The sequence below is a fragment of the Rattus norvegicus genome, chromosome 3 (genome assembly GCF_036323735.1).
Source record: "Rattus norvegicus strain BN/NHsdMcwi chromosome 3, GRCr8, whole genome shotgun sequence".
NCBI lineage: Eukaryota > Metazoa > Chordata > Mammalia > Rodentia > Muridae > Rattus > Rattus norvegicus.
Genome location: NC_086021.1, coordinates 161,192,667 through 161,218,688, shown reverse-complemented (window position 1 = coordinate 161,218,688; position 26,022 = coordinate 161,192,667). Strand labels below are relative to the sequence as shown.

The following is a 26,022-nucleotide window of genomic DNA, read 5'->3' as shown; positions in this document are numbered from 1 at the left end:
TCTTGGTGGGTGCTGAAGTGCATGCCTTTAATCTCAGCACTCAGGAGGAAGTGTAGGTCGATCTGAGTTTGAGGCCAGCCTGGACTATAAAGTGAGTTCCAGGACAGCCAGGGCTGTTACTGCTATGGTCTGACCCCCAACCCCACCAATCAGAATAGCTGTGGCCATTTTGTTCCATGCCTGCCAGTTATTTCACATTGTTGCTGAAACATGCCTGCCAGTCATTGACACAGAGAAGAGACTTGACTCAGAACAGGACCATTCTAACCATATCACCAGTTATTTTCTGAGGTTTGCTAATCTTAAGAAATTCTGTAAAGCTTTGTTTATGTAGGACCCATCAAATTAAAGGTCAATATGTGAACTGTTGTATCTAAAATGGCTTGACCACCATTAAAACGGTTGACCGTAGGGCAGCTCCTGCATATGAGCTCATTGTGGGTTTTTTTTTCTTTTATAAGCTAACAGAAAAAGATGTCTGTTGTCATAGTTCAGACATTTCTTCTAAACTATGCCCCTAGTCTGATCAGTCTTAGGGTATGTGTTCAAGAACCCACCCCTCTGACTGAGCTCAGTGTTGGCATGGTTTGCAGAGCAACTCCTAGACCACAACAGTTACACACAGAAACCGTATCTCAAAGGACAAAAAACAGGAGAGACATGGTCCTAGAAGTCAGCTTCTTTAGCACAAATGATCCACAGCTAGGAACATTCCTTAAAATTGCAACACTAAGAAGAAAATACCAGCAGGGAGGCAGGCAAGGATCCATGACTAAACCCTTTACTGAAGAATCACGCACACCCACGTCAAAGTACGGCAGTAAACCTGCCGTGGGAATCTGTAGACAATGATGACGAAACCAGTTTTCAGGATTTGCTGTAAAATCCTATGCAGTGAACACTTTATAAGGCAAATGAGAAATTTAGTAGGATACTAGCATTCTCCAGTTCTGATAACAAAGACGGAATGAGAAGCAAACGTGTCCTGGTCTGTGTGGAGCACTCAGCTGCTGAGTCAGACACCTCTGTGTGGCATAAGCTGCCCAAGATGTTCCCATGAGCTCATCAGCACAGGCAGTGTGTGTCTCCACAGGGACTGTAACACTGCTCATCAAACGGAAAACCCCCAAACAAGCTCTTCTCGCAGTCCTTCCAAATTTTAAGTGCCACTCAGTTCTAAAAATCAGTGTTGGGTGAGCAAGGCAAGGCCTCAGACAACATTTAGTTTCTTCTTCCCTTAAACACCTCTGAGGAGGGAAGGGCTTCTGCACTGTGAATTGCTGAGGACTAACTAACCTTCACTATCAGAGGACCAGAGGAATTAGGTAAGGGTCAGCCACTTGACATACATTCTATTCTCCCTTCTCCCAGGCAGAGTGCCCCTAAGTCTAACAGGTGTGACTATCTCGGAAAACATATGTGATATGCCTGCATGTGTGTGACCGGGACATGAATGAATATAGGACTTCATCCCTTCTACTATATTTCAATGCCAAAGCTTCAGAGTTCCTCCCTCAATATTAAATTTCTCCCACCTAACATCTATGAAAACGAAGCCATCCTTCATTACACACGGTGTCGGTTGGAGAAGCATATTGCTCAGGCTGCATGGACATTTCATTGGTTTAAATGTTTTTATTTAAAAAAAAAATTAAAGACCTTCATGGCACAACTTCTTCCCAGCACAGTTATGTCTTAGTCATACCAATTACAATACAATTACAACCAATAAATCAGGGAGGGGAATTCTGACTTTAAACTTAAAGAGAGGAAGGGCACACTTCAAAGCAAAGTTAAAAAATACTTTAGAGTAACTGCCAACACAGCTGTTTTATATTGGCATCCATCCCGCCGTCTAAGCAATACAGACACAGGAAGTGCTGAGAAATAGTGTCCCAATACAAGGTGTACAGATGAGGTAATTTACAACACAGAAGTTGTTACTCTGTAAACCCTGACCCTCCCTACCCCAACCCATTCAGATCTTTTAAACTCTCCACATTTCTGCAGTGACTCCTTATTTCTTTTAAGCTTTGATTTATTTTAAAAGGCTCTTAGGTGGCACTCCAGAGTCCTCTGCACTCACCCTCAGCTCTTGCACAGGTCTGATGTGTGAGGAGGCCCAGTTACCTACAGCTGTCCACACCAGTCTCAGACACACCTATACTTCTGAGCTGTGAGCGGGGTGTGGAGTCCTGATCCACAACTTTCCTTTCCACCTCAAAAGAAAGAATTCATCAGTCTAGGTGTCTTGTTCAAATCACGATCCAGTGCAAACATAATCACAAACTGCATCTCTGGCACACCTGGTGCTTTCAGCTCTGCACAAATGCAAAATGGTGACCGTCACAGCACGCTAGGGCACACAAGAATCAAGTACAATAAATAGTCACTGCAAGTGGCCAGAAGGAGAAGAGTCACTCTGCAGTCAGGTTTTCCTTTACTTCTCGCTCTGGCTGAGAAATGTAAGGAAAGCATTAGCATCCTCTACTCTATCCTTACATTCGCTAAAGCCACCACCTTGATAAAGTCACTAAAGCCAAGATGGGTTACAAAGTTAGGCAAGTTAATTCAATTCAACTTCCCAAACAATTATGTTTTATCTATGATGCCAGGTGAGAAAGGCTTATGAATCTAGAAAGGTAGGAGAATGGGGAACTAAGATTTTAGGCCTCAAAATATGTTGGAAGATTTTTTTCCTAGTCCCCACAGGCAGCTACTGTAATGAAGTAACAGGAGAAAATACAGAGCTGATGTTTTGCTATTGTGCTTAAAAAACTAGGCTTCCTCAGTGAAGCACCTGATAAACTTAGGTGGTTGGATTACAGTGGGAAGTCCACTTTATACACACACAGACACACAAAAACTGGCGACTTCTCCTATCCCCAATCCCTGCAATGCTGAGACACAGAATGAGTTTTATGGCAAAGGATCCTTAATCCCCAGAGACGCTTTGGCTTGTGGTGCTTTTTTTTTTTTTTTTTTTTTTTAAGGCCTCTCTGCCCTGCCCAGTACCATGGGTCAAATGAGGGGTGTATAAAAATGAGGGCCTTGGGAAGCTTCCATGGCATGGGCTGTAGTCCTCTCAGGTTTGAATGTGAGACACCCACCCATCGAGACCTTTACACAGGGAACTTAAATCTAACCTTGATAAATAAAACCAAATGTTTATTTACACCAAAGAATTCCAACACTGGATCTTTCACATATGAAGGACAAAGTATTATATATACACACAGCAAGGGATGGCAGGGCCATTACAAGAGAACTGATAGTTTCCCACAATTACAGGTCTACCATTTCTGGTTCACTGGAGATAGTGGCTCTGCTCCTGCCTCTCAAATACACTTACAACTGAGAGCAGGGCCCCTCACTAGATGGCATGTGAAGAAGAGGGCAAGGCAGGAGGGGGAGAAGTACAAAGCTTAAAATGAACCCAGTGTGGCCACATCACCCGTTAGCGCATAAGAATGCTAGCATGAAACTTATATGGACAATATTTCTTTTTTAAAAAGCAATAAATTATGCCCACTAACTAACTGACTTCAAAATGGCCAAGTCAAAGAAAACCGAAAAGGATTTTGTCTTCCCTCTCCTACCAGCTATGAAGCACGGCATATCTGGAGATGAAAAGGGAAAGACCAAAGTAGGAGCCCAGAAAGGGAAGTATCATGAACGAAAACTAAACTAAAATTAGTCTTTTAGGATTAGGTTAGTAAGACATGATTCGTTCAGAAAAAAAGCTTTTGGATCTGTCTGCAAGTTGGGTAGACTTTTAACACCTTGATGTATCTAAGACAGACCCACCTCCACCAGAGCCGGAATGAGCCATGGATGCAGTCCTGGAGAAAAGAGATGAAGTGGCCAGCCAGCAGGACAGTGTACAGAACGGACTGGGCCCTCCCTACCTTTCCCCTCCCATCCTCCCGTGATGAACTACAATTTATATTCTCTGGAGAAGAACATGAGATATAAGCCCCAAGAGTGTACAATGTGGGGAGAGCAACATGGGAAGGGGACAAAATCTCCACCCAAACACAGCAGCTGGGACCGAGGCCAGTTTATCTTTGTTCTTTAGTGGTGATAAACTGAATTTGGAAGGGGAGAAAAAATTTTGTCCATGAAATATTCCACCTGCAGGTAATTTTTTCAGGGAATCCCCTGAGTTATGAAAAGTCCAAGTTTTTTTTTTTTTTTTTTTAAAAAAAAAAAAAAAAAAAAGAAAGAAAATCAGCCTATAATTTTTTTTATGACTCAACTACTAAATCCACAAGCAACGGTTCAGACACGGTGCTTCTGAAGTGTTCTCACCCCTCCCAACCAGGCGCAAGCTGCATTAAGGAGAGGGTGGACGTCCCCACCTCTGCCCAGGCATCAGAAGACAGATGGGGTCATTACTGCTGAGCGCCAGCGGCAGCTGGTACAGGTATCCCAAGTGAGTTGGCAGCAGCAATCACGGGTGAGCCTGCCAGAGGTCCCAGGGGTGAAGGGGTTGGCACTGAAGAAATCCCTGAAAGAGAATGGGAAGCCAGAGACAGACACCAAACACATAAACCAGAGCTGCCAATTCTCCCATGATGTTTCCCCAAAAGTTAACACAATGATAATTTTTCTTTACAACTTCTCTTGGCCATATTTTGCACACTTCAAAGTTTAATCTGTATGAATCCATTAACATTATAAGTTCTAGGGGAGCTAGGGAGATGGCTCAGCAATTAAGAGCAATGACTGCTTTTCCAGAGGTCCTGGGTTTAATTCCCACCAACCACATGGTGGTTCACAACCATCTGTAATGGGATCTGAAGTCGTCTTTTATACAGGGCACTCATGTACATACATAAATGAAACAAACAAGTAAATATTGTAAAAAAAAAATACTGTAAGTTCTAATAATGAATTTAGCGGCCAGCTGACAATTATGCAGACACCACTGGCAGTCTGTTTAGGAAAGCACTGTCTAGTCTAGAAGCTCTGCTCTGCACCCCACTTTCCCAAAGGGTGACTTCTGGCCAGACACAGTGAGCAAGCACTTGAAACGTGGTTAGGAGGACTGGGGCCATAACACTACTTTTACTGAGTTTTTATTAGATAGCCATGCAGGCAGTTGTTACCATGCTGAACAGCATAGGACTTTAACCAACTGTCAAACTACAATGGTCACTTAGTAGAAAAAGGTGCATTCTGGCCTCTAAGCAGTGATTTCTGTTTGGGACTTTACCTACCTACCTACCTACTTACTTCTTTGCTCTTTATGGTTTGTTGGGAATTCAAATTTCTACAAGAACTTTACTGTAGGAATACTAGAATTTTGAAGGGAGACACTGTTGATACAAGACAGTATCATTCCAAGTACCCAGAGTACTTAGCAGCAGAGATTATCTACCCCGACCATCCATGTAAACCTAGGCTTGGGGAGGGGAAAAGACAGATCCTTGGTGGCTCTCTAACCTGTTAGCCTAAGTTAACTGGTAGGTCCCAAGGGAGCAAGCCCATGGCTTGTGGTACACATGCACACATATAAAATAGCTCAACAAGGCAAAGTGGACGGCTCCTGAACAATCCTGACCTCTGCCTTCCACCCAAATGCACGCAGCGTTCTCACAGAGAAGAGGAGGTATATAAGAAATCAGGCACAAAAAGGGAACTGAAACTAAGAACAGTAACTTTCTTCTAATTTCTAAAAGAGAACTGACCAATCACCAACCTGACATCATATTGGCGCTACTGACAGGTGTGCTGCCCCCTGCCATGCCAGCCGAACTCATTCGAGCCTGGTCCTTCACGACAGTGTCTAGAAAACAGATAAATAAGGTTGGTTCTGTTGTGCTTAATGTACAAAACTAGTTGGGAGAAATAAGAGTAGCTATCTTCAATCTTTGCCTTTGGTTTATACTCTATCACTACTTCTAGAACATAAAGCAGCAACTCCCTTCACCATGAATCAAACGTCACGTAATATACACATGGCCTGTGCAAACTGTAGCTAAAACAACTGTGAGTACAATAGGAGGATGACAAGTAAATATCCACTATACAGCTAATTAAAAATGAAGGTGGCTAAGTGGAGGTTTAATGGAGACAATACAACTTAACCTGACCAAGACAGGAGTTTATTATTAGTGAATTAGTCCAAAGCAGAGGACTGAGTGGGCCAAAGGTATCTGCCTGTGTAGGACAGTATACAATCATGAACTTTATTTTCATCCCACATGTGTTTCAGATATAGTGGAATGGGGAACAGGCTATCAGACTAATTAGAAAATCGTTGCATTATCTTCAAGGAACAATGCAATAGTAAAACAAACAGCATTGTAAGTCTAGAATGGTGGGAGTAACATTTCACTCACAAAAGTATAGTTAGCTATATACCCATAAACCTTACATAGACACAATAGTAAGACTTGTAAACCTCTCTAGCCCTCTCCAACAAATGATTAGTAAAAAGGTGGGTCAGATCAAGACCTACTCTACTCAACCAGGTCAAACCAGAAGGAAAATAAGTGTCCATAGACAAGAATCTTTGCAACCCCTCCTACCTTTTTAGATAGATGCTTACTTCATAGCCCAGCCTAGCTTGGTAGTTACTATGTACAGCCCAATCTGACTTGGACTTGTAGTAAACTTAGTTTAAATCACAGGCACAAACCATCATATACAGAAAACAATGAAACCTCATAAAGCATTATCATGTACTTCTTTATTTGGGCAGTAATGTGGATTAAACGGAAAGCCTCACATATACTGGATGAGCGTTCTGGCACTGCCTATATCCCAAGCCCGCTTCCCCAAATTCTGCATGGCAACTGCTGTCAGTGCCCCCTAATCTGAAGAAAATGAGGCTTAGAAAGGGTAAAGTAACTTCTTGGTAGACTAATAGGAGCTGATCTATTCCAGGTCTGACCTATAACACTCAGTCCAGAATCTTGGTTACAAGGTTTCCTTCACCTCACTGTCTACAGTGAAGTAAACCACAACTGGACTCACAGAAGTAAGGGTGCTCCATGGCCTCTCTTGCAGTGAGCCGAGACTGGTGGTCGTATCGCAGCAGCTTGTCCAGAAAATCCAAGGCCTCGGGGCTGACAAGGTGCTGGTTTTCACTGTGGACAAAGCGTTCCCATCGCTTACGGGAGTGTCTGTAAGGCAGAATTAGAAGTGAGAAATGGGCCACAGGTGGTACAGAAGTCAAACAAACAGTCACGTAATAAAATCCAAAGAACAGCTTTGTAGCACTGCTGTATTACAGAGGGTAACACCCACAGACAGAAAGTAACTGGCAATGATAGTATTGCTCTGTAGTGTGTTGGCCTGATGCTGCTTGTATTATAATGCTAATACTGGTTCCTCAAGACCTGGTTACCCCAGAAAGACAGTCTACACATAGACCTAAGTGACACTATGCGACCTGGCCCTCAAGTTATTTCTGATGCCAACAGCCAATAGCTGGGCAGAAGAAACATACATGGGTTTAAGGGTTCCTGGGCCTAGGGGGGGTCTCAGGAGAACCATGAGAGAGAAGGTGAGGAGGAAGAGAAAGTTGCCATGGGTTGGGAGTCAAGAAAACATTGCCCTGGGGGCTGTAAGTGACAACTTATATTAATAGAAAATAGATTTTAATAGCATAGACGGTAGATATCTGCCCAGCTCTAGTGCTAAAAGGTTGTGTGTGTCCAGGAACTAAATGATGAAAGGTGGGGCAGAAACCTCGGATTGGGATTAAATACTACAATATTGCTTCAAGGAAAAAACTGGGCCTTCTGTCTTTGAAGAAGAAACATACTTCAGGTGATTCTTAGGTTGTTAATGTTCTTATTCAGCAGACAGGTAGTTGAGCTAGCCAATGCTCTTTCCCAATCTCCATTCTTGGCAATTCTGGCACTTGGCAGAAAAATAAATGCCTTTGCATCAGGAAGCCCATGTCCTCCTCTAAGTGGCCAGTGTCTTCCTACTCTGGCTCCTCAGCACTGCTGGGTAGCAGTCAGCAGACGAGTCTACTCTCCTCTCTAGTCCTGCTCCTTACAAAGAGGTCAACTGTTAACAGGAGAGATCTGAATGATGCAACTGTAGTCTTCTACTTAAATGCTACATTTACTTAAACTCCCGTCACAGGAACCCTGACTATAACCTTCACATACTCAGGCCTTTCTATGAGGATCTAGACAGATGACCATCAATCCAGTGTTATCCTGTGTGCTCAAACCACATCCTATAGCACCAGACAAGACACCTTAGCACTTTTGGCAAAGACAAAAAGACAAATGCCAAAACCAGAGACTTTGGAGGTGGGGGTAACTTACCTGCCCAAGATATCGTTGAAACGTGGATCTAATTCAATGTTGTACTTGTCAATATAGTCATATAAATCTTCCGTTCCCAGAACCTTGGCTATCCTCACCAACTAATATCAAAAAAAAAAAAAAAAAGACCCATACCACAAACATAATCAAGTCAGCAACTAATAAGTGAGTTAAATAAACTAATATGCCCTACAAATAATGTTACCCCATAATGTTTAATTCAAATTTTGCTGTGTAGTAAGGGTAAAATTTCACTTCTTTTAGAACTTGTGATACATAGTTCTGCATTTACATTAAATTCACTTTCAATTGCTTTTATTGAAGGATTTAACTACGGACAATGAGCTATTTAAAGGTATTCATTCCTCTGCACCCTGTACCCCTCAGTCCTGTATGGCACTTGACAAAAAGCTACAAACTTTAAACTTTAGGTGCCAACGAGTTCATCTGGAACTGGAGTTATAGGTGTTTGTGGGTGCTGGAAACTGCCCGGGTCCTTGTCCAGTGTAACAAGCCTTCTCGGTGTCTAAGCTGTCCATCCAGTCTCTGGGCTTGCTACTGAGCAATTTCCATGCTCTCTTCACATAGAAGCAAGAGCAAACACTAAAAGGATGTGTGCGCACACAGGAGGTGGTGGTGCACACCTCTAACCCCAGCAATTGAGAGACCAAGGCAGGCAGTCTCTGTGAGTTCGAGGTCAGCCTGGTCTACAGATGGAGTTCTATCTAGGGCAGTCAGAGCTGTACAGAGAGACCCTGTCTTGATACTCCTCCTCCTCCTCTTCTTCCTCCTCTTCCTCTTCCACCACCACCACCACCACCACCACCACCACCACCACCACCACCACCACCACCACCACCACCACCACCACCACCACCACCAAAAAAGGTTAAATCTAACTGTTTCAAGGACCACTAAAGCTAGCTGAACAAGTAGAGAACTCTCAGATATTATGTATTATGAACTGGGCTAGGAAGGTGAGGTGTGTATGGCAACTGTACTTTACATCAATTTTTTTTTTTTTATATTCTTGAATTTTGAGACAGATGCACTCTTTGTAGTGCTGACTGTCCTGGAACTTGCTGTGTAGACCAAACTGGCCTTCAACTCAGAGACCTGCCACCTCCTCCTGCTGAGTGCTGGGTGAGTAGGATGGGAACAGGGATGGGAACAAGGTTTCACGGTACAGTCCCAGAACTCAGAAACCCATACACTGTTTGTCTCCCAGGTGCTAGGACTAAAGAAATGCACAACCACATCTGGATACATTTTAACAGTTTTTAAACACTGTAGCCCAGACTGGCTTGGAACTTACCAGGAACCCAGACCCACTGAAGTTTCTAATGCGTTTCCAGATCTGGCCATCTTTACACTAGGTCAGTAAATTTCTTAATGGGAGTAACATGTTTTCACCTGATCATAATTGTCATGTCCATGGAAAAATGGCTCCTTCCGGAAGATCATACTTGCCAGCATACAACCCAAGCTCCACATATCCAAACTATAATCGTACATCTGTATTAAAGAAAACATCATTATCACATGTATCCCCACGCTGTCACTTCTAAATACGAAATAGACATTTTATGTCTGTGAGTACACTGTCGCTCTCATCAGACACACCAGAAGAGGGCTTCATATCCCATTACAGATGATAATGAGCCACCATGTGGTTGCTGGGAATTGAACTCAGGACCTCTGGAAGAGCAGTCAGTGCTCTTAACTGCTGAGCTGGTTAAGAGCCCCTCCCCCCCAAAATAGACATTAAAAAAAAAAAACTTGAAAATAACTTTGCTCATAGTTAAACACCAATAACACACTTCTTTCACCTACTGGCTTATTTGGCATTTCTTTAATAGAAGAGATGGAACTTCGAGCCTTGAGCATACTCCGCAATTGGCTGACCACTAGGCTACATGGCCAGCCCTAATTTGAATCCCGTTTAATTTCTCCCTAAGATTTTTTTAAATGTGTTTCTGTGTTTAGGACAGGGGGTGAGTGTGACATGTGCATGTGAGTGAAAATAAAGTACCCCTGCCAAAACAAATCCAGAAAGGCTTTAGATTGCCTGGAGCTGGAATTACGGTGTCTATGAGAACATAAACTAGACCTACAAGTATGTGCTCTTAACTTTTGAGCTAATTCAGCCCCTCAACTCAGTTTCCCCCCATTAATTTGTTCATTCACGTAATATCCCAATCTATCCTCCCCCTCCCCTACTCCAATGAGAAAGTGGAGGTTCCCCGGCACCCCCGTGGGTATCCCCACACCCTGGCGCACCAAGCCTCTGCAGGACTAGGCACATTCTCTCTCACTGAGGCCAGTCAGGGATCCTGTTGGGAGAATGGGATCCACAAACAGATGACAGCTTTAGATAGCACCTGCTCCAATTGTTAGGAGACCCGCAAGAAGATCAAACTGCACATTCCCTACATATGTGTGGGAGGACAAGTTTCAGCCTATGTATGCTCTTTGGTTAGTGGTTCAGTCTCTGAGAGCCCCAAGGGTTCAGGTTAGCCGACGTTGGTTTTCCTGTGAAGTTCCTATCCCTTCCAGGAGCCTTAATCCTTCCCCCCAACTCTCTCCCATACGAGTCTCCAAGCTCTGTCCCATGTTTGGCTGTGGACCTATGCATCTGTTGTAGTCAGTTGCAAAGGACAGTAATTTGAGGCTACTACCTATCTTCCTCAACTCAGCTTTAAAGCAAACTGTAAACAGTACTTTGAACTGCTTTTGTCCCTTGCAGAAGAAAACCCTGCAATTTTACTATTTGAAGAAATTCAAGGATCTCCTATTTGGTTACCCTATTTGGTTAACTCTTTGAGAACACTGAGTAAATCTTTTTATTCAATAAAAACAAACAAACAGGGGCTGGGGATTTAGCTCAGTGGTAGAGCGCTTACCTAGGAAGCGCAAGGCCCTGGGTTCGGTCCCCAGCTCCGGAAAAAAACAAAAAAACAAAAAAACCCCACCAAACATCTATTTGGGGGTTGGAGAAATGGCTTAGCAGTTAAGAGCACTAACTGCTCTTCTAGAAATCCAGGTCAGAGTTCAAGCACCCACACAGCAGCATGTAAAGATCTGTAACTGAAGTTTCGAGGAATCCAATACCCTATTTTTACCTCCTCAAGCACCAGGCACAAATGTGATACTCAGACAAACTGAGCAAAGTACTCGCACATATAAAATTGAATAAATCTAAAAAAATCTGAAGATTTAATTGTATGTGTGAATGTTTGGCCTCTGTGTCTGTATGTGTATTGCATAATACTGGGTGTCTGCAGAGGACAGAAGTAGCCCACTATGAGCCACCATGTAGGTGCTAGGAACTATACCCAGTCCCTCTACAGGAACAACAAGTGCTTTTAACTTATGAAGCATCTGTCACACCTACCACTTTTCACTTTTTAGGACAGAGTCTTATACTCTACCATACAAGGCAGGTCTCAAACTTGTGGTAATCCTCCTGTATCAGCCTTCAGAGTACCAGGGTATCTGTGATACAACTGGAATGTGTGTGGGTAGGTGGGCTACTCTTTATATTTGAGCTGAAGAGACATATAAAAGGTGCTTCTTTCTTTTTATAAGAATCTCATGTAGCCCAGGCTGGCCTCGAACCTGTCTCCTAGAAGCTGGATTAAGTGTGCACATATCGGGGCTGGGGATTTAGCTCAGTGGTAGAGTGCTTACCTAGGAAGCGCAAGGCCCTGGGTTCGGTCCCCAGCTCCGGAAAAAAAAAAAAAGTGTGCACATATCTTACATTATCTTATCAAGATAATCTCTGGGTATCATTTGGTTCTGCTTTACGTAAATTTAGAACCATAAACACTAGCACACACAAAAAGACAGCTCATGTAGCTTACATCTTGCCCAAAAAAATGACAGCTTCGGACAAATATCTTACTCAAAGCACAAACTGATGTTTCTACAAATTATGTGCAAAATAAGCACATGAATAATACTGTACTTACATTCTCTTCTTACCTGATAATCTACAAGTAGCTCTGGACCTTTGAAATATCGGGAAGCAACTCGGACATTATACTCTTGGCCAGGATGGTAAAACTCTGCTAAACCCCAATCTATTAGCCGAAGCTGAAAGAGGGAAAAAAGAGAGAACAAGTGACATGTAACTAGAGCTTCTCTGAACTGCTGCCATTCCAACACTGGACTGCTCCTGAGGAGGAATCCTCTGTCAGGTGCTCACGCCCACATCCTTGCCAGCACCTCACAGTATCATCACATCCTCATTTTTTTTTTTTTTTTGGTTCTTTTTTTCGGAGCTGGGGATCAAACCCAGGGCCTTGCGCTTCCTAGGTAAGCGCTCTACCACTGAGCTAAATCCCCAGCCCCACATCCTCATTTTTTGACACATGGTCAGCGTACATGCTATCACTCTGCATAGCTCCTGCTCACCACCTTAAGAGAAAAGGTCTATGTATAACCTATGACTTTCAGGTTCTCTTCCTCTGTCTGACCTCATTTCTTTTTCTTTCTATCTCAACTTTATCCATGTTGCTGTTCCACCATGCCATATTGGGAGATTATGATTTTGATAAATAATAGTGTTTTTCATCCATGGTTTCTGACTCATGAATGTTCACAATGCAGACTTTGTAAGTTCCTAAAATGATAAACATGCTTTTGGGTAAAGTTATGTCTTTTTTCTGTATGCGCTGCTACTTCCTAGGCACTGAGCTCTATTCCCAGCCTTAGTGTCTGGCCTAGGATAGGCCTTAGAGAACAAAACTCCAGCTAGGTACTCATTTACCCATTAAACAATAGAAAGTGAGTTCTCTTTTCTAAACTAGATCAGAGAAACTTACATTAAAATCTGTTCTGGCACAGACCATATATGAAGATACCCTTTTCAAATGGGACTTTTATATCACACGAAGGAAGAATGTGAAGAGTCTAGTCTTGTTTGTTCTCCCACTGAGCCTACCACATTGCTAATTGGCTGTTCACATTTTACATTTATGCGACAAAAACGACAGGGGAGTTCAAGGAGCTTCTAGACAGCTCTGTGGCAGTTCCTAGAAAGCAGCCTGCTAGGACATAGAATGGAAACAACACAACTCCCCACAAGCCTTATCCTCAGCAACTACCATGTTGTCACTTGTAAGACTCTGAACAAACCAGTAAATCTATTTACCTAAGTTCTAAAAGTTCTAGCAAATTAACTGAACCAGAGGATTGTGTGAAGTCAAGCTATAGCAGTTGTTCAGAAGCATAGATGGAAAACCCTGGGGTTTGCTGCAAGCATTTAACAGGGAAGAAGGGGCAGTTGAAGGATTCTGCTATGTCTAGGGAGGAAGTGCTAAAACTGGATCGAATTAGAGGATACTCTGCTAGTGTCTAATGTAGAATTAATTATTAGCTTACTCAGACAGAAAAATTCTTTTTCTTCTTGGTATATTTTTTTTCTGGCATCGCACAGCTATGTCCACTGCAGTACTCCCAGAGTGTCATTTTCTATTGGAACCCCACAGAATATCATTCTATGCTGTGTTGGCTAGTTTCATTTCAACTTGACACAAGCTACAGTCATTTGGGAAGAAGAAATCTCAATTGAGAAAAAGCCCCAACCAGACTAGCAGATCGGCAAGCCTGTAGTACACTCTTGATGAGCAAGCAGTCCAGCAAGCAGCACTGTTCGTGGCCTCTGCATCAGCTCCTGCCCTCCAGGTTCCCTCAGTGATGGAATGTTGTGAAACTGTAAGCTGAAATAAACCCTTCCTCTCTGAGTTGCTTTTAGTCATGATTTTCATCACAGCAACTACAGCATGCCCCTTAGTTAAAACTGTAGTATCTCCTGTTGTCTGTCACCGCCTTCTTCCTGACCCTCCCCCCCCCATCCTTCCCTTTCCAATATGTCTCCGAAACAAGGTCTGTCTCACAACGTAGACCAAGCTAGCCTTGAACTCAGAGCAATCTCAAGGAGGCTTCCATGAATGAATGACTCAGACAAACGCTTTAGAGACAAACATTTTTATCTACTTTGTTCACTCCTACCTCCAGCCTCAAAACCCCTATTCTGTGGTATAGTCACAGAAAGCGTATTAACTGAATAAGTCACTAAATCCCCAACAAGCACAACAGTATTAACTGTGTGAGAGGTAGGCTTGGGCAACTTAAAAAACTGAATGTCAGGATAGCCTGAAAAACATAGTAAGACTTGGGTTGCCAAGATGGTTTAGGAAGTGTTACACAAAGCCTAATGAGCTCAGGTCAAGCCCTAGGACTCACATGGTAGAAAGAAATCATAACACCAAAGTATTCATCTGATTTCTGTGCACCTGCACGTGTCCACACTCATTCATATACACACTCCCACTTTTCCTTTGACACAATAATAAAAAATAATAAATAAAAATCATTTTTAAAATAATAAAAAATCATTTAAAAAACTGATTATTTTTAAGAAAAAATCTGGACATTATAGCTAAGCATGCCTGCGCTGCATATACTATGGAGATGTACTAACTGCATCACGTGTATAAGAGTTTGATGTCTATTACTTTACCTTTCTGTGCTCATGATCAATCATGACATTATGCGGTTTCACGTCTCTGTGCATAATCCCCATGCTGTGACAATAATCCAGGGCCTGTAAGAAAGGAAAATTCACTTGCATGAGTTACTGTTTTTAGATGTTTACTTTCTATGTCAGTTTTCCTTCTAGCCTCACAACAATCCCGAGAATTAGGTAGAGCAGTCACTCTCATCTATTCCTTGAGAACTAGTTCACATAGTCAAACACACTCAGGGCTCTGAGACCCAAATCACAAAATCTTTTCCCCCCTCTCAAAGACAGGGTTTTGCAATGTTTTAGCCCAGGCTACCCTAAACTTCCGCCTCCTGAGAGCTGAAGATTCTAGGTGTGTACTGCTCTTCATTTATCTGAGCATCCTTTCTCTTCAGAAAGTATAACTGCATAACTTCTGATCCAGAGCCTTGATTATCTCTACACATTCCTCTCAAAAGAAAATTTAGCCTACCAACATTTTACTTAAAGACAGGTATTTCTTTAGTAGCAGAGGGGGAATAACCAACTGTCTGCTTATATGAATATTTCATCTGCACACCACCATACCTATATGTGTACACTCCATGGTTGTTTTCTTGCTATACCAGCTGAGATGAACAGTAGGACAAAGACTTCAGCCCTATAAAGAAATTTGCCAGGCTGGAGAGGTGGCTCAGTGGTTAAGAGCACTGACTGCTCTTCCAGAGGTCCTGAGTTCAATTCCCAGCAACTACATGGTAGCTCACAACCATCTGTAATGAGATCTGATGCCCTCTTCTGGTGTGTCTGAAGACGGCTACAGTGTACTTATATATAATAAATGAATCTTTAAAAAAAAGAAGAAAAAGAAATTTGCCAGCTCCTGATCTAGGTCTATCTATCAAATCTAAATAGTTTGTAAGCTGAAATTAAGGGACTGGAACAACACACCTTTGAGTTTGTCAACCAATGCCATTAGCTAAGTTCTTGTCCTTCCTGAAGGATAGCCTGGATTTCTAGCTTGTAGGGCTGGACAAACATGTTTACACCTACACATCCTACTTTCCACACGAGCCAAAAGACGAACAATGTCTGTACAGGTACAATCTTTTGATGCTGCTGGAGGGGGCACCAGATTCAGTGTTTCACTCTATGATTCTAGATGGCCTAGACCTCACTATGTAGACCAGACTGTTTAAAAAGCCGGTATGTGCCTCCCAAGTGCTGGGATCAACAGCATGTATGAACATGCCCAGCTTTCTTTTGAGGCTTTAAATTAAATAAGTTATTGTGGTATTAGCCTATGATTATCATAAACTATCCAATTCTAAGCATCTCCCCACCTTATAAAGCTAATCCTGAAACTACTGAATGGTGAGATGACTTGTGATCCCACTTTAGAAATCAAAGTACACTTGTAGTCAGTAATCTCTAAGAAGAAATTTACAATCCTTACAACAATGACCATCTGAGGGCTGAATTCAAGAGTCTTTCTTTTTATTTTCTTGGCTCAGGGTTTCTCTGTGTAACTGTGGCTGTCCTGGAACTTGCTTTAAGACCAAGTTGGTCTCTGCCTCCTAAGTGCTAGGATTAAAGGTAAAAGCCACCTTAGCTACCAGCTAAGAATCTTTTTTTAAAAACCCATTTGTTTGTTTCTTGACAACCACTGTAGCCCAGGATGGCCTTGAACATGTGAAAGTCCTCCTACTGGGATTACAGTAAGTTCTATATCTCAAGGCCAGTGTCATTTGTTGAAACCTAAGTAAATCGGCAGCCAGTGTGTAAGCAAAAGCTGTTTTCAACTATCATTTCCACTCTGCTTTAAGGCATTCTAGGGCTGGGGATGCAGGTAACTGCTGAAGTATCTGTTTGACATGCATCACAGAATAAAAACTACAATAAAAACAGGTGTTCTAAAGCTGGGTGTGACGGGTCCTAACTCTGAGTCCCAGAATGTGAGAGGCTGGGAAACAAAGATCAACAAGATAGGCCGTGGGCAGGACTGACTTCAGCCTTGCTTCAGAGTAGGGCCTTGTCGAACAACACCTATATGTTCTAATTACAGTTCTATTGCACCCTACTTCGTAACAGAGATTTTACCCAAGAGTCTAATACTAAAAACATTTTAAACTATTGTTGAAACCACTTGCTTTCAACACACATTACAAAGTTAATCCCCCGGGATTCTCTACCATCAAATAACCTTCTAAAGAAAAGATCAATTTAAAAATATTTAATACTTATAATTACTCACTTTCAGAATTTCATACATGTAAAATCGAATGTCATAGTCTGTTAACGTCTGGTACAATTGCTGTTAAAGGAAAATAAAATAGTTCAACAAAGCTGAGATGAAAACTTCCTGGCCCTAAATAATTTCGCCTAAGGACTGGTTCGTTGACCACAGTCCCAAGATTTGTTTTTCAAATGCTCTCTACTTCTACTCCAAAAACTCACTTCCAAAAGACTTTACCAGCTTCACCTTTACATGTCAAACACTATAAATGTGTACTTAAGGTATTCCATTCTTGAATACCATACCAGAATAGAGAACTGTTCAAATAAGATCCACCTGAGGATCTGCATTCAAAGATATATATTGTACATGTTTGTGTTATAGCAAAATCTTACATGACCTTTTCCCATTATCTTTTCTAATAATCGATATCATAGAGAAATGGAGTACAGCTCAGTGATAGCTGAGTTGCCAGGCACTTTAAACTCTTAAGACTTGGGTCCCAAATCCAATAGCACAAGTGTAAGGAAAAAGAGTAGCAGTTCCTAAGGATCAGTTCCTAAGGATCTTATGGAATATGCTACTCCTTGTATTATAGAAACAATATATTCTTTCTCGAACACGGTTCCCTAAAGTCGACATGTACTGTACCTTCACTAGTCTGAACACCAGCAGAAACTGATAAATGATTGGTAAATGTGGTAAGATGTAAATATCTAGACATGGAAAGCAGACACTACTTTAGCACTAATAAAAACAAGTAAAAAGCGAGGTTTTTTTATACTGGCATCCCCAAGACTCTCTATGTGATCTAAAAATCCAGCAGTTTTAAATGGTTATGAACAATACCTTGAAGTCTGTGTTGTTTACATGTTCAAAAACCAAGGCAGGGGTTCGAGACTAGGGGGAGAAAGGAAACATGTTAGTAGCAGCCCTGGTGGCTTTAGTTCTCAGCTTGAGTGTTGTGTAAGGGATGTGACAGCCCTTGCTGCAGTACTAAGAACCTTGTCATGCTGATCGTTACCACACTTATTTTTTGGAAGCATTTTGAAGAAAAACTCTCCAAACAGCTGAAATCTCACAATGCTCCAGGTGGCCCAACCACATACCTTTCTCCTACTGGCACTAGGCTTCGGTTTGCAAACTGGGATAACACAGTTGGCTTTTAGTGTTATCAGTCTTCTAGGAGTAACAGACTTTGTGCATGCATGTATGTGCATGAATGTGTGTGCATACCTAAGCTGGTTCAATGTGTAATTGATTTAGAACACTTTAAAACATTAAATGGTGATGACAAGTCAGTTGTGCTTTGGGCTGAACACCACTGGATCCCTGATGGGCCTTGCTAAAATCACTGTACTTACCACAGGGTCTTTCACAATGTCTGCAAGTGTGATGATGTTGGGCCCACCTCTTAAATTCTCCAAAATCTTTATTTCACGCTTAATTTTCTTCTTTTTTACTGGCTGAAATAGTAAACAGTAAAACTGTATCATAAAAATGTATTTCCTAGTACATCTCACAGTTACAGTAACACAAAAAAAACTTCTATATAAGCTTCCTGAATAAAGAAAATATGGGGGGGGGGGGTTTGGAGGGATGGCTCAGTGGTTAAGAGCACTGACTGCTCTTCCAGAGGTCCTGAGTTCAATTCCCAGTAATAACATAGTGGTTCGCAACCATCTGTAACAGAATCCAATGTCTTCTTCTGGTATAGATTAATTTACATCCATAAAATAAATAAATATGGAAGGAAGGGAGGAAGGAAGGATGGGTAGGCGGGTCACAGATTTCTCAGGATCCCTTCTTCTAGCACTGTCAGGCATTCTGTAGGCACTAAAGAAGATTTCTACTCCAGCTACAGTGTACTCATATACATAAAATAAATAAATAAATCTTTAAAAAAAAGGCAATCTTTTGGGCTGGACACGGAGGGGCACAACTTTTAATCCCAGCACTCATGAGGCAGAAGCAGGTGGATCTCTGAGTTTGAGGCTAGCCTGGTTTACAAATGAAGTCCAGGACATCTAGGGCTCTGTTACAAAATAAAACAAAATTTCAGTGGGGCCAGAGAGATGGCTCAGCATATAAAGACACTTGCTACCAACACTGCTGAACTGAGATTCATTCCCCGAGTCTGTGAGATAGAAAATTGACTCTTGAGAAACTGTCTTATTTCTAGAGTCTCAAAATAAGTAAATAATATTAAAACAAAGCTTTTAATATATTAGGGGAAAAGAATGGGTATTCTGGTCTCCAGCTCCGGAAAAAAAAAAAAAAAAAAGAATGGGTATTCTTCACTCCTTCCTGTAAAGTCTTCCTATAGACCAGGTAGCTTCTAATTCATACCAATGTTCCTGCTTTGCCTCCTGAATGTAATGTCTTTTAAAATGGTTAATAGCTAGAACTATTGCACATTTTTGTTTTGCCTGTGGACTACCATTAAAAAATTTTGAGACAAGGAAGGTGTTTCTCAGTAGCGACGACAGACAGCTCTGTGCTAAGAACTATGAGGTGAGTCTCCAGGACAGTATGGTCAGCAGCCAGTGCATGGAAACAACTACTAATGGAAGTTGCACACTGACAGCCCGCTGGCTAAATAGGACTTGTATGATATTTCAAACCTTGAACAAAAATTTATTTATTTTAAAATTTGCATGTATGCATGTATGTGGGTTTTGCCTGCATGCACATTTGTGCATGTGTGCCTGATATCCTCAGAGGCCAGAAGAGGACATCGGATCCTCTAAGACTAGAGTTCAAGATGGTTATGAGCTGCCACATGGCTAGGAATCAAAAATCAAAGCCAGGTTCTCCAAAGAGCAGCTACTGTTCTCAACCACCCAGTCATCTCTTCATTCTACAGTCAACATTTTAAAATATCAGAATGCAAATATGGGTTTCTAGATTCTCTTTGCAAAAGAAAGCATTAAGAGACACTAGATTGCACTGTTAACATGACACTAGTCACCTGCAGCTAAGAAGCAACTGCCTCCTTTTGTAGGGGAGGGTGTGTATAGGTGCATGTGTATGTATTCATGTGCGTGAAATGTAAAAGCTAGGTCAATACTAGACATCTCAATTGCTTCTCCATAATATTGTCATAACATAACATTTATTTACTTTTCAATAAACCCCATGGCATACGCATGGAGATCAAAGCATAACTTAAGGAGACTAAACTGAGGTTGTCATTCTTGGCTGCAAGCATCTTTACCTGATGGACTACCACTTTGCTAGTCCTCCACCTTTTGAGACAAGGTCTCTCATTAAACCTGAAGTCTCCTGATTAGCCTGCCTAGCCACCAAGTCCCAGGCACACTCCAGTCTCTACATCCCCAGTACTGAGATTACAGGTGCATACTGTTATGTCTGGCTTTTTAGGTGGTTACTTGGGATCTGAAACCAGGTCCTCAGACTTGCATAGAAAGCATTTTTCTGACTAATTTCCAATCTGTTATTTTGTCTGTTTTTCCTTTCTCGTAGCCCTAAGAATCAAACCCAAGATCTCCACACTCTAAGCAAGCCTTCTACCACCGCACACATGCTCAGGACAGTTCCTCTTTCTGACAAGGCACGCACTTCCAGGTCTGTCTAACCCCAACTATCCACATGGATGAAGTTCAGGTGGTGACGCATTACCCGCACTAATGTCATCTGCTTGCCTTTCTTATCCTTACAAAGCAGAGAAAATGGTTTGCTTATTGATAACAAAAGCACAGGACACGGACACTGCAAACTTGGGAAGAGGAGTCTGCGCTTTTACTCCCCTCTCTGACCACATTCCAACGATCCCTTCTCCTGTAGGTTTAATCTGTAAAGCTAGATCAGGTGCTCTACTGACTTCACACAATATAATGGGCAAGCTAAACTACAGAAACAAAAATATTTAAGTGACATGTATAAGGCATCTATGTGTATATACTCTACATTCCAAATAACGACATTGTTTCTCTTCTTATACTCACCTTGAGAATTTTAACAACAACTTTTTCATTATTTGTGATATTGATGGCTTCAAACACTTCACTGTATTTGCCCCTGCCTAATTTTCGAACAAGCTGGTAGTCATCTTGATTTCTAGAGATAAAAAACAAAATGACAATGATTTCAAAATACCAAATTTTCAATTTTCTAAAACTGTATTTTTGTCAGACATGGTGGTACATGCTTGTAATTCCAGCCTTGTAAGTGAACACAGAAAGATCTACATTTAAGGTCATCCTGGTCTGTTTATAGAAAGCTTATTGACTGCCTGGGCTACAGATGACTCTGAAAAAAAGAGAAAAAGGAAAACACACGATGCAGGGAGAGAAAAAGAGACATACAACTCTATTACAGGGTAACAGATGTAACACAAGAGGTATTCCAAATGCTACATTAACCCAAAAAAAAAAAAAAAAAAAATCCAGAAAAATTTGAGGCTATGGCTCAATTGGCACCATATACATGGCCCTAGGTTCAATCCCCAGAACCATGTAAACCAGACATTATGATACACATCTATATTCCTAGCATTAAGTAGGTATGTATCAGAAGCTCCAAGCTATCCTCAGCTACAAAGCTCAGAGCTAGCCTAGGCTATATGAGATCCTGTCTCAAAAAGCATTAATATTAATAACAACAACAATCACTATTATTAAGCTTTCTCAAATTTATTTTTATTTTTTTTTCTTTTCTTTTTTTCGGAGCTGGGGACCGAACCCAGGGCCTTTGCGCTCTACCACTGAGCTAAATCCCCAACCCCTCAAATTTATTTTTAAATCTCAAACTGTTATGTACTAATGGCACTGTGCACATAACTTGTATTGGGATTTAGTATGTTTGTTTCCAACAGCATGCTACTTCCTCTTCAATAACAGATCTGTATGTACTCTTGCTTCATACTACCCAGTCCACTGTTGACACTTAATAGAACTCAACAAAGATTAAGAGTAAGAGTATTACAGATATACCTGGAAGCAGCCCTTTCTTATCAGACCTTTTTCTACAAAATTGCTTCCATGTATGTATGTATGTATGTATGTATGTATGTATGTATGTATGATCTCTCACCTGTCCTTCAGGACAAGATCTGATATGTAATAAAGCTTGCAACCATATTAGAAATAGTGAACCATAGGGGTCCCGCTTTTACCTACATTCTATTAAATAATAAGAACATTAGAGGGCCTGAAGAGATGGCTCAGCAGTTAAGAGCACTGACTACTCTTCCAGAGGTCCTGAGTTCAATTCCCAGCAACCACATGGTGGCTCACAACCATCTGATGCCCTCTTCAGGTGTGTCTGAAGACAGCAACAGTGTACACGTAGTAGTAGTAGTAGTAGTAGTAGTAGTAGTAGTAGTAGTAGTAGTAGTAAATAAAAACATTAGAGCTTATAGGCAGAGTAAATAACAAGGTGTGTTAATACTTCCCTTCTTCCCCTGATGCTTACTTAGAGGCTTTTGCTCTAATTAACAATAAACATTGTTCCTTTAAAGGCCTGGCTGGTTGCAGGGGTCCACAAATGTAATACCAGGACTAAAGAGGCTCAGGAAGTGGAATAGCAAATCTGAGGCTAGCCTGGGCTACAAAATGAAGGCTCAGTATAAAAACAAGCAAGCAAACAACAACAAACCAGTAAGGCAACTAGTAATTCTACTAAATATAATAGTACACACCTATTCCCAGATATTTGGGAGGCTGAGGCAGGAGTATAACAAATTTAGAGTTTGCCTAGGATACAGAATAAATTCAAAGTCAGCCTATTAAGCTTACAAAAATGTTAATCTCAAAATAAAACTAAAGTGGGGCTGGTGGCACATGCCTATAGTAACAAATCCTAGTCCTTGGGAGGTAAAAGCAGGATGATCAGAAGTTTAAGTTCATCCTAAGTACATGAGAATCTGTCAAAATTTATCTTCCCACCAAGAAAATGGAGCTGGAAAGATGACTTACTGGTGGTTAAGAGCAACTTGTTCTTAGGGAAGACCCAGCATCCACATGCTGGCTTATAACCACCTGTAAACTTCAGTTCTAGGGAACCCACCCCCCTCTCCTGATCTCTGAGGACACCAGGCAAAATATGCATATATATCAAATAAGTAAATTTTAAAATAAATACAGGCTGTAAGATGGCTAGGAAGGTAAAGGCCCTTGTTATAGAAGACCTGAGCTCAACTCTCTGGTCCCATACAATACACAGAAAGAACCAGCTCCCAAATGTGGCACATGCAGACTCCTCGCAAATAAAAAACGTGTAATAATTTTAACACACATTCCATGAAATAAAATAAAATGAAAAACAAGACTGAGAGGTAGCTTAGTTAAAATATTCTACCATGCATGAATCCCTGAGGCATATATAACCTGAGTATGCTGGTGTCTACCTGCAATCCCAGCTCTGGAGAGTGGAGGCAGGAATACTGTAAGTTCAATGTCATCCTGGGCCAGACAGCATATTTGAGGGCAGTCTGGGAGACTGGAGATATAACCCTGCAGTTGAGTATCTGCCTACAATCTATAAGGCCCTTGGTTTAATGCTAAGTAATAGGGAGCTAAATTCTATTTCTTCTTATAATACAGTATGTATCATTATCAGCCATTCATTTTTCTCAAGCAGTTAAAAAGGAGAAAAAAGAAAAAATGAACTAAGAACAATGGACAATATTAGTATTATCCAAAATATTTCTATTTGTTGAGTTCTCTCATACAACAGCTTATAAACTAACACAAACAAGCAAACAGCACCATGCAAACATTCAAAGGGCTGTCTAGTGCCATTTCAGCAGAGCTATGAGTAAACCACTTGATTTGAAGACAAGATTCTCAAGACTTCTGTAGTAAATATAGGTATACCTAGAGTTCAAAGTCTGTGACACTATACAACTGTTAAGATTATCAAATAGTGAAAACATTTATTGGTTTGTACCATGGTTCTTGATGGTATCTCTAAGGCAAGAGATATATGCAGAAAAATTGCTTGCTGCTAAATACCACAGCGTGCTAGAGTGGAAAACATGTGCTATGACAGACAGCTCAGGGACAGTTTTAACCACTTAGGAGTATAGAAAGTCACATGGAGTCAGATATAAAATATAGTCTATGGGAGTTAACATTTTATTTATTTATTTTTGAAACACAGTTTGCTGGCTCAGGTTGATCTATAATTCAAAGTCATGTGGCTCATGTCAGGTTTCTACATTTATAGAATGTGGTCAGTTATATGTATATAGTTATATTCGGTGTGTATGTATGCATATATATAAAACAATTTTTAAATTGCTTTACTTTGTACTGAACTATCAAATGCTTTTTATCACAAAAATGACAACTCTTCAATTAAATGTCATGTTCATACAGGAAATGCAAACATTCAAACAAGCCTCTCATCTGGTAGAAAACAACAGCTCTTGAGAATGCAACTGGAGTACATTCCTATGCACGTCACAGGTCTAGGATGGACACATGGGAAGGATAGATGGTGTAAATCCTGTTTCTCATCTTTTAGTATCACTATGGGGCAGAACTCTGATCCCCAAAATGCTATATATGATGAGAGTTTGGTGATTCAGCCTCTCGCCTGTTTTCAGTGCTGAGGAACCACATTTGCCTTTACCTCAGAAGCCCAGGCAAGTCCCACCCTTGTGATCTACCTGCCAGCCTACGTACGCTGGGCTGCCAAATCACAAGCTTGCCCTTGTCCTGGAGCTTTGGAAGTTCAGGGAAGGCCTGCTGACACGGTCAGTAAATCTACAAGGTCTATCACTTTGGGTGAGCAGAAAAGTAAATGGAAATAATTACCCCCATTCCACCACATGTGATTCATAGTCCCAGTACTCTCGGGGTCTGTGTGTGTTAACATCTGTGTAAACTCTGGCCCTGCTTGGCACGGGTCCCGACATGTCAGACAGGTTGACGGACAAAGCTGAACGTGATGTTGGAAGATCTGGCAGTTACTGTGTTTAAAAGCAGAAGTTGATAAGACTTTGTTTCAGACCCTTTTTCTTCACACTGCAGAAACAAAATGAAAAAAAAAACAAAAAACAAAAAATTATTTTTCAAAGTATATTGCCAAGAAAACTGTTTTACTACTAATAATGGTCTCAAATATAATTTGTGCCGAAATATCCCAGCTGTGCTAGAACTGATACTGAACCTAATCAACTCTGCAGAGTAGCCTGTAATCTGAAAGTAATGTTTGGATATTCTTTTTAAGAGAGCATAGAAGATAAAAAGAGCACTGAGTAGATGCAATAGCAACGCCACTGTTTATACAGAATATTAAGATAAACTTGACTTCAAATTTAAAAACAGAAATTGGTACTTTCTATAGGAACAAACTTAATAAAAACTGCTAATAGGGTGTGGCAGCAGACACCTGTAACCCTAGCACTTAGAAGGTGGCCCAGGATTTCTAGGTCAACATCAGCTATATAGAGTTTGAGGTCAACTTGAGCAGGACACCATGTCACAAAACAAACTAACTACCAAAAAAAAAAAAAAAACAAAAAACAAAAAACAAAAAAAAACTTCAGAAAAGAGCCCAGCACATACGAAGCACAGGAAGAAGTAGAAAATTCATGGTTAGCCCTAACTATTTATCAACTTAGAAGCCAGCCTAGGCAAAATCAGTACACTTCTATAACCATGCTATCAAATCAAATACCCTCCGTGACGTCTGTCTTCCTCCACTGAAATCCCTACAACACTTGCTGATCCGTGTAATGAAAACACACTGGGCCTTCCATGTGGTAACTTCAGAGAGACATATGTAGTTTTCTGGTTCATAATGCCTAACTTCATTCAAGAGACAGCCTGGTCTACATAGGATGCAGGCCAGCCAAGGTCAAAACAATACCACCATCGCACACAACCAAAAGACAAAACAAAGCAAAACACCAAAACCCAAAATGAAAGCAAGAGACACGACAACTCAACACAGCATACTTCCCTTAACTATTGTGTCACAGAGAAGAAGATGTAACATAAATAATACTGACA

The 26,022-nt window shown here is 41.2% G+C and overlaps 1 protein-coding gene across 7 annotated transcripts in view; it reads right to left on the bottom strand.

The window, feature by feature from the left end:
* Positions 1–1,615: 1,615 nt before the first annotated feature.
* Positions 1,616–26,022, bottom strand: part of Csnk2a1 (casein kinase 2 alpha 1) — a 46,779-nt gene continuing 22,372 nt past the window's right edge. For 4 of the 7 annotated variants that reach the window (XM_006235220.5, XM_006235221.5, XM_063282998.1 and 1 more), the window contains 12 exons: positions 24,823–25,032; positions 21,007–21,118; positions 18,403–18,504; positions 17,888–17,938; positions 17,057–17,116; positions 14,821–14,904; positions 12,279–12,389; positions 9,708–9,809; positions 8,295–8,395; positions 6,985–7,133; positions 5,705–5,791; positions 1,616–4,510 (listed from right to left, as the gene is read on the bottom strand). In XM_006235220.5, the coding sequence (XP_006235282.1) occupies positions 4,395–4,510; positions 5,705–5,791; positions 6,985–7,133; positions 8,295–8,395; positions 9,708–9,809; positions 12,279–12,389; positions 14,821–14,904; positions 17,057–17,116; positions 17,888–17,938; positions 18,403–18,504; positions 21,007–21,118; positions 24,823–24,923 (1,176 nt within the window). In that variant the 5' untranslated portion in view covers positions 24,924–25,032 and the 3' untranslated portion in view covers positions 1,616–4,394. The remainder of the gene's footprint in view (positions 4,511–5,704; positions 5,792–6,984; positions 7,134–8,294; positions 8,396–9,707; positions 9,810–12,278; positions 12,390–14,820; positions 14,905–17,056; positions 17,117–17,887; positions 17,939–18,402; positions 18,505–21,006; positions 21,119–24,822; positions 25,033–26,022) is intronic. The other 3 variants (XM_039104112.2, XM_063282999.1, NM_053824.2) reach the window with 2 other exon arrangements.